This window comes from Catharus ustulatus, chromosome 9 (genome assembly GCF_009819885.2).
Source record: "Catharus ustulatus isolate bCatUst1 chromosome 9, bCatUst1.pri.v2, whole genome shotgun sequence".
NCBI lineage: Eukaryota > Metazoa > Chordata > Aves > Passeriformes > Turdidae > Catharus > Catharus ustulatus.
Window position 1 is genome coordinate 9,916,202 of NC_046229.1, and position 12,923 is coordinate 9,929,124.

Genomic DNA, 12,923 nt, shown 5'->3' on the forward strand with positions numbered 1-12,923 from the left:
AAAGGCACAGAAAGGTCGGAAGTGGCCACATCCCCCTGCACAGCGGTGATCTGCCTGGGCCATCACCCCTGCCTTTAGTTTCGCAGCTCCAGCTCACAGCCCTTTTCACAGGTGTGTCCTGTGGCCCTGGGACAGCAGGGGGACAGTCCAAACTTCCCAGGGACATTATTCCCCTATGCCTGGGGCCAAGCCAGGGCCATCACATTCCCTCCACCACATCTCTGCTTGAGCCCAGCACCCCCTGACAGGGAGCAGCCTTGTTGGAACCGGGTACAACCCCTTTTTCTGAGGAATGTTGCTGGACAGGAGGACAGGGACCCATCTGCATGAAATCCAAACTCTTCATGGGGGAAAACAGCCCTTGAATGTCTGCATCCTTGAGACTCATCACAGCGTGACCCCCTCCTACATCACCCCCAAACTTCCTGCCACCCCAAGGGTGCTGGCTCTGTACTGGGGTTGGTCCCATGTACATTGATGGAGCAGGGAGACCTCCCTCTTCTCCCTGGATGCCTTCCTCTTCCCAGCCAGAGCACCACCAACCAAAACTGCCCTTCTCTCTGCCCAAAGACATTCTTTTCCATTTGTAACTCCAGGTACCTCCCTGCTCCTTGCTGTTTAGGGGGCTCAGGAGAAGCCAGCAACAGCAAATGTGTGGGGCAAGCTCCCAAACCACGTGGGGAAAGGAGCATTCTGATGGTTTCATTGCTATTTTAAGATCAGCTCTTACCCCACTAAGGGTTTTAAACCAGAAACCATAATTTCTCTGTATGGCAGAGTGGAGGCACTGGGACCCAGCTCATTCCTTGTGCCTCTCCTTTCTGAAGATCCTTTACTCTCTACATCTTCCCTGAACTTTAAAAAAAAAGGTTATACTGATGTGCCACAGAGCCAGTCCGAAGAAAAGGCCACGGTCCAGGCTTCTACCTCTGCATTCAGGGACACAAGTCCTGACTTTTCCCAGCCTGCAGTACTCAGAACACCACAAATAGCAGGGGCCAGAATAGCATTTTCCCCTTCTGAAAGTGGTTAAGGAAAATGGATGTGGTTTCAAACTCCTGTTCCAACAGCTTTAAATGATAGCCATTACCAGCAGTCCCACGCTGGGGCTTTGTTGGCTTTTCAGCAAGCCAAGGTGGAGGACAGTAGCTCAGACCTCCCCCCATAATTAACCATTTCCGATCAGACAGGGTTCTGCCACTGTCATTTTCCCCCGTTTTTTTCAGTCCTGGGTTTGTAGCGTGGCTGCTCTGGCACCTGCCAGGCTTTCCCTGTGCTGCTGGGGCTGTGGAGGGGAGCTGGACACCAATGCCCTGGCAGCACAAGGGGGATGCTGAGGCATGATCCCAGCAGAAACTGGCACCCCCTGGGAATAAGGGAATAAGGTTGCAGCACCAGAACTGGCTGTGGGCTGGGGAAACTGGGAAGGTACAGATTCCTGGGGGACAGGAGGTTGTACAGGGATGCCTGGTTTGCTTGCTCCCCTGCTTTTTCAACATCAGCAGGCTGCACATCAGTGTCACCCAGGTGCCTTTGGCCACCGCTCAGGACAGCGAGACACGGTGTCTCACACTGGCACTGCTCACAGACGGGGACATGACACTCACTGGGCACCCCCAGTCCCCCCCAGCTGCAGCCCAGTGTCTCATCTGCACTGCAGCCTCATCACCCATCAGCTGCTGGAAATAAGGTGGAGGCTTCCCTGAGCATGGAGGCGGCCACCCGCACTCCAGCCGGGCTGCTGCTCCCTTCCTGACACATCTGGGGTCCCGCATGATGTGGTTTGACCCCAGGAGACGCTCCCGCACCAAGCAGCATCTGGCTGGCGTGGCTGTCACCCACCCGAGGCCACTGTCCTCTGAGCAGGAGCAGAAGGAAGGAGCCCAGCTCCCTCCTGTGGCCACCGGGGTCCGCCAGGCTGAGCCGTTCTGGGAAGGGGCTGGCGAGGAAGTGCCCTCAGCCTCCTTGAAGCCCCTCATTTGCAGGGGTGCCAGGAGGGACCCTGGTGCTGTGTCCATCTCCAGGACTGACCAAGCACTGGGTGATGTTAGGGCAGTGCTCAAACACCAACCTCACCCAGCACCTCCCTGAGCTGTGGGGTCACACCCGGTCAGTGCCAGGAACCAGGGCTGGCACCAGGGCTGGCACCAGGGCTCTGCAAGACCCCGTGGCTGCTTTTGGAGCCGACCCCACTGGGACCTGCCCGAACGGGGGAATACCACAGAGGACAGTTTCTCACACCACCTTCCTTCACATCCCCGATCCCTGCATCATTGCCATCATCTGGCACCTGCCTTCCCCCTACTTTGTCCCCAAACATGACCCCACACGACTGCTGAGCTCTGAGGTTGATTGTGAGTCTGTCAGAGAGCCCCAAGATCAATGAGCCATTTTGCCTCCAGACACTGGACATCCCTGTCCCTCCAAGAATTCAGTGTTCTTCTGTCCAGCCAGGCACTCATGCAGCTGACTGCATTTTGGAGACATCTCCAGTACCCTCAGAAGACCTTTGGAGCAGGGTGGTAGGACAGGACCAGGCAGATGGGTGAGGCCGTGAGCATGGGGAAGTGCTTCACGTTTTTGTTTGGGGTGTGCAAATGGTGCAGCATCCTCGTGTGCTCTTCTCACCCACCAGGACCCCTCTCCAGGCTCAGCTGTGCCCCTCAGCCCTCTCCTTGCCACCCACAACCTCTGAGCAGGGGACAAGTTTCTGGTGATCCAACAGCAGCGACCCAAGAAGAGCGTGGTGGGGGGGGCTTCTTTGCCCAAGGGAGGATTTTGGGGATGCTGAGGAGGAAGGGGTCCCATGAGCGTGCTTGGCTATTCTGACTGCTCCCATCCCTGCACCTCTTCCGTGCAGGAGGCTGCTCTTTAATTCCCTCCTTCCTCCCCTAAGCGCCTTAGGAGCAGAGACGAGAGATGCTGGTGCTTTTTATAGCAGCCATAATCCCTGCTGCTCACACTGCCTGCACCTCTGCCCCGAGACACACGGCTGAGCCTCCAAAGTGGGGGCTGCTGCCCAAAAACTGCCTCAAAACCCTTTGGCTCCCAGCATTGCCTCTCTCCAAGTGCACAGACCCCAGCTGGGGGTGGTTCTGGACTCAAGACCCCTTTGCAGAGGGTGTGGGACAGCCACAGGTGACACTCTGACAAGGAGGGCAAGGCAGACATACAGAGACACACAGATGAGCACTAGAACAAGTGCCTGACCTCCCTGCTCTCCTCCAAGACTGGTGGAACAGGAACCAACCCCACAGCACAGCCACAAGTCCTGAGGCACAAGAGAAGACGGGGTTTCTTTCTACCTTCCCCAGCTTTACAAACGGGAAGCTGAGGCAGGGAGGAGCAGGGAAGGGGCTCCTGGTCCTTCAGCCCAGGAGCAGAGTCCTTCACAGGGCAGCTGACGGGCTTTAAAGGCTGAGGAAGTCTTTCTCTGGATGTAACCCCCCAGACATGAGCTTCAGCATTTTGTCAGGATCTTTTTGGTGCTGGGGTTCCTGGTTTCCCTCACCCAGCCTGCACCTGCGAAGCCACAGGTGGCATTTGAGCCATCCAGGATTCATCCCTGGGCAAGCAGGGGACTGAGGAAAAGGGATGGGAAGTGGGGCAGTGGAAGGTTTGCTGTGAGGCAGGAGCAGGTTCTGGGAGAGGTGCATTTCACCTCCTGTCCCTGTCCCGGTGGTCAGTGCTGTCCTTCCACCCAGCCCCTGTCACCACCCCAGGATCTCAGCCACCAGGGAAGGGCACAAGCACTGCAGCTGCTTTGTTCCCGTTGCTGTTTCTCTCTCCAGCAGCTCCACTTCTCTCCAGCCAAAAGTCCCCCTGACTTTGCACCCTGCCAGGAGAAACCAAACACAGTTCTTGACCTTTTACTATTTGTGCTTTATTGTCCATGGTAGGGCAGATTAAATTTTCCCTGCCCACCCACCCCAGATCAGAGGGTCTCACAGGAGAGGGCAGCCTGGCAAATCCTGCCTAAAACCATTCCAGCCCTGCCTGCCTACTTTGCCCTGCTGGAGGTTTGGCCCCTGTCTTCTTTGCAATACATTTGCTGTAATTTTCCTTTTAAACACCCCACAGGGAAAAACAAAACAAACCGGGGGGGTGGTTCTTCTAGGTCAGACTGAGCTAAGGCAGGGAAAGAAGATTAATTTCTGAGCAGAGCAATTCAGATTTTTCTGCTGCTCCCTGCTGGGGACCGAGGCAGAGCTGGTGGCAGGAGCACAAATCTCCTGGGCACACATGGGTTTTGTTTGTCTCCCCTGGGGTGGCACTGAGCAGGATGTCCCCAGATCCAAGTCCTGTGTGGGAGGTGTAGGGGGATCCTTGCCCAGTGATGGGTGATTGAAGTGGGAAGGTGGCATTTCAGGGATGCTGACAGCCCAGCCCAACCCAGGGAGGAGGAAGGGGAGAACAGGCTGGCTGGGCTGGAACAGGGAATGGAGCCCTGAGCCTGTCCTTGTCACCCTCCCATGTCCACACACCCACACCAGGCCCTGAGCAGTCACACTTGTTTTTCACTGCCAAGGAGTGCTGGGGAGCTCTAAAGCCAGCGGATTATTCTCCACAGCAAAGGCCTGGCCTGCTGCCAGCCCCTGGCAGCGAGCAAACAGCCTGGGGAGGCATTTCCCAAAGGCTCAGCCTGTTCCTGGTTCACCCTCTCTGTACCCCTGCTCAGCAGCCTCACAATCACTCAGCTGCAGACACCAAGGATCTCAGGAGGGGTTCCCAAAAGTGGAGAGGAGGCAGGAGGTTACCAGGAAACCCCACTTGGAGCTCCCTTGGCAGAGCATCCCTTGTCCAGTGTGGTTTCTCCAGGGTGTAGTAGAGGTTCAGCAGAAGACAGGCACAGGGAGGGGGATGTCTCTTGTCTCTCTTTGGAGACCTGTGAACCTGGGGCAGTGGGAAGGGAAAGCTGGAGGCGATCTGGAAACTCAGCACACAAGAATCCTAGACTGGGCTGATTTAACCCAGTGCTGGGGGTTCCTGTGCACTGTGGGGAGCAGGCTGGGTGAGGGCTGCGGGCTGGAGGAGAGCTGGGAGATGGACCCAGCCTGGTACCACGCCCCAAAGGAGCGGACTGAATTCCTCTGTCCTAAACTGGTCACAGCTTTGGCATCATCGAGCTCTTTCTGGGGATCACCACTTACCTGCAACCAGCACCAGCACTTCAGCCTTGCCCAGGAGACCATCAGAACATCCCCAGTGTCAAAACAGGGCAGGCTGAGAGCAGGGGTGGGGGGCTACATTAACCTTTCCTGTCCCATTTGTTGGCTTCTCCTGCCCCACACTGCCTGCAATGGGTCAGGCAGCACAAAACCAGAGCTCTGCTCCCCAGAAAGGGTTACAGAGAACCAGGGTGTGTGGGAACTGCACAGGGAACAGTACAAGGGTCAACAGGGAGCATCAGTCTCCTGATAAGAGGAGGGTGGAGGCGCTGTGATCCAGCCCCACAGGCTGAACCCCTGAACCCCTCCCCAGGGTCACCCCACAGCGATGCTGCCCATGCCAGAGAGCCATGGGGTGGTGTGGGGCCACAGGGCTGCCAGACAAAAGACCAGAGTTTGGCCACCTCCCTTCTGATTGTGGGGACCATGCACTTTTTCCCCTGAGAAAAGGAGATTTTCATGCTTCCTCCCCACAGGAACTAACAGAAATCACTTAAATGGCTGCATTGCTCTGGGGACAGGCCCTTTCAGAGCTGAGCTGCACGCTGAAAAGGGAAAGCCCAGGGGACATTTTAATAACAAGCAAGGAGAGCTATTGAAGTGTTTTACTGCCTCGTTAAGGCAGTCTAATCTCTGTGTATATCTGGAAAAAAAAATTGGCTTGCTGGTGTTTTTATTGTAACAGAGGTGGGTGTTTTCTGGCATGGCTGGGATCCCGCCTGCTTTATCTGCTTGTTTTCTTACCTGATACCAGCACTGAACAGCCCAAGAGCAGCTCAAGGGCAGCAGCAGGCAGGGTCAGGGCCAGGCAGACCAGGAGGGAGTTTGTGGATCCATGCTGTGGGCTGTTTCCCAGCCACAGGTACTCAGCACCCACCTTTCAGCCAGACACAGGTTCCCAGGGTGTTTTCCCAGGGCAAGTTTGGGAGGTTGGCTCTGCATGTGCCTGGGCAAAGCCCAAAGGTGGGTGATCCCTCATCCAGGCAGCCCAGAGACAGAGCAGGGAGACAACCACAAACTCCCACCCACCCCTCCAGCTCCAAGGGCTGGGATTTGGGGGATACACAGATTTTGGAACTATGGGCACCTTGGGCTGATGTAAACCAGGCTGAAGAGTCCCTGCCCAGGGCAGTCCCAACAAAAGTTCTTCTACAGGGTTACCCAACACTGCTGAGGTCTAGATTTGTAAGAGAAATAGGCCAGGCATTTTATTTCTAAGGTTTTCTTCATTATTCTGTTTTTTACCTCAGCCCAGCAGAAACTGGGGAAATCCTGCTGAGTCCTGCTGGCTCCAGCATCCAATTGCCCATTTTCAACAGCTCTGGTGACAAAGCTGTGAGCGGAAGGGATGCTGGGGCTGGGATGGCAGGGCTGGATAAACTGATTGCATTTGCTTTGGAAAAGCTCATGTTTGCATGAGCACCAGCTCTAGTAGTTTTAAAGGGATCCACCCAGGATCAAATCCCAACAGCCTGATATCAGAGCTGTGCTGCTCCCACCCCAGCTGGGCTGGAGAAGTCTCTGCTCTACACCCAGATCCACTCTGCACTTCCTGGGTTGAGGAAACCACAGGAGCCAAAGCTACCACTGCAGAGCACAGGAAGCAAAGACTCCAGCACAGCTAACAGGGCTGGCAAACAGCTAAAATAATCTTTCTTGGAATTATGGGGCAGGAATGGTGAAGGTGCTGTTTGACACAAAGTCCAACCGAGATCAATACAGTCACACTGGCTCCCAGCAGATGTGCCCTGGTATCCAGCTGCTTCAGGAAAAGTGAGTTTTATCACTGATGTGAGAAGGGACAGATGCCCAGACATTTGGACTGTGCCTGTTTCAGGAGTGGGGCTCAACCTGCCCTTCTGCAGGGCTGCCAGAGGCTCCAGGGTAATCCATCCCAGAGCCTCTCCCCTTTCCCGAGAAACACCGGTGAGCTCAGCAAAGCACCGACAGCGTGGCCTGGGAGAAACACAAACATTTATTAAGCCAGCTATTTTTTGTTGAGAATGATTTTAATAGTGCCAAAGGACTTACCCTGTCTCCCCCAGGGACCCTCAGCTGATTCATTGCATGCAGGGTTAGCAGGAAAGCAGGGGACAGCCAGCCTTGGGGACATGGTCGCTCAGCAGCACAGTACACAGGAAGCCACAAGCTACTCGCAGGCAATGGCAAGCCAAGCACAGCTGCTCCAGGGCAGGCAGATGGATGCTTGTTGAATAGGGCTACCCACTCTCAGTTTGCTGGGATTCACCCAAGTCCTCAGCAGGTACCATCTCTGAGAATTCTGGGTATTGTCCTGCTCTCCACATCCCACATCCATCCAGGGAAGTTCTGAGGATCTGCAGGGGAAGGGAAGGTGCTTGGGGCTCTCAGAACAGAGGGTAATTTCCACTGAAGGTTCTGCTTCACAGACACCAAGCTGAACCTGGTGTGCACACCACCACCCTCCTAACCACAGCCAGCTCACATCTGACATCTGGAAAGTCATGGCCAGTCACCTCCCTCTCTCTTAGCTTCCCACTGACATCACGAGACAATGTCCTCACTCATACCATGCCAGCACAGACAGATCCAAGCTGTGACCCACGCAGGCAAGGGAACAACAGCACAAAGGTCAGAGCAAAGCCGTCACAGCACTCGGCTGGGGACAGATGTACCCATGGGTTCTGAAGTCAGGACACTTCAGGCTTATCCATAAATGTGGAAGACCTTGTCTCCTTAAATCAGGATGCTCAGGTCCTTTCCTGCATCATCTGGTGAAGGCAGAAGGTCCTGTCCAAGCTCTCACACAGCTCCAGCTGCAAGCCATGCCCTACAAGCCAGCAAGGGGTTGTGCTGGAAGCTGTGGTGGGGACAGCAAAAGGCACAGGCAGAAGCCAAGGCTAAAAGACAGAGATGTCTCCAGGGCAGGGTCACTGCAAATCCACCCTGATGGAGCAGCCTCACGTTTCTGGTTGCTGGTAGGAGGCACAGACCTGGCACCACTCATCACACAGCCAGAGAAACCCAGCCTTCACCACCGTCACACTGGGTCAGGGGAGAGCAGGAGCCTCTGAGTCTGAGCCCTGCAGGCTCTGCCAGGCTGCCCTGTGCTGCTACATCCCAGGGATTCTGCAGGACTGCTCCAAGGTGGAAGACAGTCCAGGAACAAACTGGGAGAACTGGATTTCCATTTCTCACCCAGTGCTTTGTCGTTCTCATGTCATCACATCGGGAAGTCTGCATCACCATCCTTACTCCACAGGGCACAGACAGAGGCTCCCCAGCCCCACCTCTGAGTGGCTTCACCATGGCATCTAAACCAGGCAGGGCTTCACTCACAGGGGTTTTTTAGCATCCACCATGTGCTAGGACCAAACCCCAGATCTATTCTGCCCCGGATGGACACTGGCCTTGAAGACAATGATAGAAATTAGCAGATCCAACAGGGATGCCCTGCTGACAGTCCTGCCCCACTCTGAGCATGCTGGTGCCACCAAGCTGTGGATGCATGGCAGTGTCTCCTGTCCTCTCAGGTAGTTATTCTGGGGGAAGAGTCCCCAGTTTCTGCACACAGGAAGCTGAGGATTAGAGGGAGAGATCCCAGGAACACCAGTGTCCCGGGTTTCCCCACCACCAAGGACAAGAGAGGGGCATCCACCCACCTACAAGCAACACCCTAGAGCAAAGAATTAAATCTACCAGGACCCAGCTCACCCCTCCTCTCCCAAAAATGTGCTGCAGGGCAGGCACCCAGTCCCTTATGGCTCCATCACCAAATGCTGTTTGGGGCATCAGAGAAACAGTGCAACACCACCAAGCCAGCCTGGCCCTCCTCTCCAGCCACATCAACTCTCCCAAGCACAGACAAGAGAAGCAGACTGGGCAGCTGGGAGAGCTGGACTGGGAAGGTGAAGCCATGGGCTATAAGAATGTCACATCATCCTGTGACTGGAGCCAGCGCCAGTGGGCATCGTACTCCAGGTGCAGTTTGCTGTTGAGTTTGCAGTTCTCAAGGTCAGCCTCAGCTTTCCAAGCCTTCCCATCTGGATTTCCCTTCTCCAGCCTCTCCCTGGCCCCTGGTGGTGATCTGGTGTCCCTGTCTGATTCCAGAGAGGGGGACTTCTGGCCCAAATACCCATTGGCCACCTGGGGCTCCTTAGCAAACCGGTGATCCTGGGGCAACCCAGGTGGGGAGAGGTCCACGTGGGGCCACTCGTGCTCCTCTTTGTCCTTCTCTTGCTTTGCAAGCCCCCTCTCGGGGTCGATCCTGACCCAATCCTGCTCTGCCCTGGCCAGGGCTCTGCCCGATGTGGATGCAGCGGCAGTTTCAGCAGCGTTGTGGGAGTACTCATCCATGTCATCAGCCAAGGTGTCCAGGTAGCTGCCAACGGAGATGCTGTCCAGCCTGTCGTTGGGGTCCTGCAGGCTGTCCCAGCTGCCCCGCCGTGACGCCTCCTGGCTCTCCACCAGGCTGTACTGGCTGCTGGCCAGGCTGCTGCAGCGGCTGGTCAGGGTGCTCCGCTCCTCCAGCAGCCACTTGACCGCCTCAATGCCCTCGTTCACCACCACCAGCTGCTGCAGGATCTTCACGTCCACCGCTCGCAGGTAAGCCTGGGGGGAGAGAGAGCACAGGGGGTTCAGGTGACCCAGGGGCTCCATGTCCCTGCCCAGCCCCGCAAAGGTGTCACTGTGGTGGCCACAGGTCTCCTAAGCTGCTTGATGAAGAGCATCAAGCATCTGAGCCTAGAGCGTCCTCCAAGACCTGGGAGGCTGCTGGCAGGGCAAGAGGATCAGGCATTGCTCAGTGTTAGTGTCTGGCTGGACCACCAGCACTCCCCAGGCTGGTCCCTTCATGCCTTCTCACCTTCCAGGGTACAAACCAAGCCTGGTGACAATGTCACGTGGCAGAATTTGGAGACCCAAATCACTCCCACAATAGGAGGACAAGGAGGACAGGCATTGCTGATCACACCACTCGCCTCACTGACTCCTGCCCCTCTGAGCCTGGGGAAGCTCTTTGCAAACCTCAGTTGCTGCAGAAACATCTGTTTTCCTAATGGAAAGCCCCGTGTGCCAAGACATTCCTGTCTGTATGATACTGACCGCCAAAAGCCACTGGATTTCCCCTACACAGGATGCAAATATTTTGCCAGGAAAGGAAATAAGGCCACGATGGGGAGAAAGGGAAAAAACCCACTGCAGGGCACATACAGGCAGCCTGAGGGCTGCAGATGCCCATGGACTCCTTCACACACACATCCTGTGCCCAGCATCAGCAAGCTGTGAGAGCAATCCATGCACTCCCCAGGGATCATCTTTAAGCACAGCACCCGATCCTCAGCATCCGGTACCCTGGGAATCACTTGTCCACCCACGGTGACCCCACAGCCTCCTGAGACCCCTGTCTCCGGTCCCACAGCCAGCACAGCCACAGAAGCATCTGAGCAAGGAGCCTGGGAAAACTCCAGCCAGGATTTCAGCACATGACACCTCTCACTCCAGACAACAGAAAAAAAAAGGGTCAAAGATTTATAAAGACCCAACACCAGCCCTCCGACCCCCTCCTCATGCTCTTCACACTGGATTTAAACAAAAAATAGCAGGGATGTGCCCAGATTGGAGCAGGAGCCAGCTTCCAAGTACAGAAATTTCCTTTCTAGGCAAGTTATTTAAAAAACTGCCTACAATGGACTTTTCTGCACGCACTGCTAAAGCATCTGGCCTTGGCAGGGAGACGACGGAGGAGGAGGAGGGCTGGAAACCCTTGGTGGGGGTTCCCCATTTTTCTCTGCCTCGTGCAGAGCTGCAGCCGTCAGAGATGCCAGGGGAGCCAACCCAAAAGCAGAGGGTGGGATAACACTCCCCACTTTCCATACTGCTTGCTGGAAGGAGTTAGCTATCAATTTGCTGCAAGTTCACGCCAGCCTGACCTCCCCACTGCACTCCAAGAAACCCCTCTCCAGCAAGTCGAGGTTATTGTGGGAGGAGACCCAGCACAGACTGCTCTCTGTACTCCCCCAGATGCACTGAAGTTCACTGCACGACCTCGCACCAAGGACAGCTGTACAGGGGACTGCCACACTCCTCCTCATGCTCTCCACGGGCAGATACAGCCCTGCTCCCCTCCCCAGCATGCAAGAAACCTCAGGCGCCTTCTCCTTTCAAGATATCTAGCTCTAGGGATAAATCTTCCTCCGCAGATCAGGAGGCGAGAGTGGGAATTTGCTAAATTCTCCTCCCACCGCCCACTCCCAGGCCAGCTTATCCTCTGAGCATTGGGTTTGCTGGTTTCCTGCTGCTCGGGGCGGGGGGGTGGAATTCTGGTCCCTGTTCATAGGGACGGGGAGACGAGGGGAGCCCTGTGCTGGGTTTTGGCACCTGGGTTCCAATCCCAAGCTGCTGATCTGGGTGTGAGGTGTCCTCACTTCCTCACTGGCCAGCCAGAAGAGCCAGGGCAGGACAAGGAAATGCCTTTCTGAGCCAAGATGAATAAAGCCCGGCCCAAGCCAGGCCTTGCTGGCCATAGGCTGAGGCTGCTTGCACCTGGGCAGGGCAAACACCGCACTGCCCCAGAGACCTTTCTCCTCCGGTCAGGGTGCAGCCTGCAAGCCGGTGCGGAGGGAGGATGAAAGCAGAGGGAGGATGAAAGCCCTCGCACCGGTGGGAATATTGAATCAGCCAAAGTGGAGGGATCGGGCTGGGTGGTGCTCCAGCCCCCCGAGGGCACGCGGGGATGCGGGCGCATTTAGCCCGTTTCCCTATGGAAACAATGCTCATTCCCACCCACTCGGCATGTTCATGTGTGGGAGAGTCCCTTCCCCCAGCTGCACTTGAACCCATTGCCCAACCTCGCCACGTTTCCCGGAGGCGCAGGCTTCGCCGATATTTGCTCCCTCCACGAAAGAGGGAGCCAAGGAAGCTGCTCCGGGAAAGGCTGCCACCGCAGCACGACCCTGTACGAGCCACCCGAGGAGTCCTCGCAGGAACCGAACCCCGGGAAAGCTCCCAGCGATGCCTGTGCCTCGTCACCCCGGGGGTCACACCCGGGAGAGGCAAGATCCACCACCATGCCCTTGGCGAAGGTCCCTGCCCCAAATTCTGATTCCGGACACCGCGATCCCCGACGGCGTCTGGGGGAGCGAGGGGGCAGGACGGAGGTGGCCGAGGGGGTAGATGCTGCTTGTGCCGGGGGCAGAGAGCAGCCGGGGAAGGGCTGGGAGCTGGGGCTGTTAACCCGCACACGGAGGAGCAAGGAGGGGTCTCCAAAATGCAGGCAGAGCGCGGGCACTATCCGGGACTGTCACCGGGGGTGGCGAGGCGGCTGCGGGGACCGCGGGGTGGGACGGTCAGTTACCGGCACCGCGGCACTCACCAGCTCGAGGCGGAGCGTCCGGAGGCGTTCGGCGAGCGGCGGGTGGGCACCGCGGGCCGGTGCGGGTGTCGCGGGCGGCGCGGGCGGCGCTGGCAGCGCGGGAGCGGTGTCGGCCCGCAGCCCCCGCAGCAGCACGGCGGGCGGGCGCCGTCCCACCTTGCCCGCCAGGTCCCGCAGGTCCGCGGGCAGCGCCTCCCCGCCGCCCTCCATGCGGGTGGGGCAGCGGCGGCCGCGCTGTCACCGCGGCCCGCGCTCGGCCCCGCCCCCGCCGCGGCCCCGCCCCCGGCCCCGCCCCCGCCGCCACCTGCCCGCGCACCAGCGAGGTCCGCCGGGGCGCGCGGAGCGGGGCGGGGCCGGGGGCGGGGCCGGCGCTGGTCACGCCCCCGCGGTGTCGCTGCGGCGCC

At 57.4% G+C, this 12,923-nt stretch overlaps 1 protein-coding gene across 1 annotated transcript; it reads right to left on the minus strand.

Moving 5' to 3' along the window:
- Positions 1 to 7,125: 7,125 nt before the first annotated feature.
- LURAP1 (leucine rich adaptor protein 1) lies at positions 7,126 to 12,749 on the minus strand. Its single transcript, XM_033067968.2, has 2 exons — positions 12,520 to 12,749; positions 7,126 to 9,758 (listed from the first exon to the last, which is right to left on the minus strand). The coding sequence occupies exons 1-2, from the start codon at positions 12,727 to 12,729 to the stop codon at positions 9,069 to 9,071; spliced, it is 900 nt and encodes a 299-aa protein (XP_032923859.1). The 5' UTR covers positions 12,730 to 12,749; the 3' UTR covers positions 7,126 to 9,068.
- Between the last annotated feature and the right edge of the window lie 174 nt (positions 12,750 to 12,923).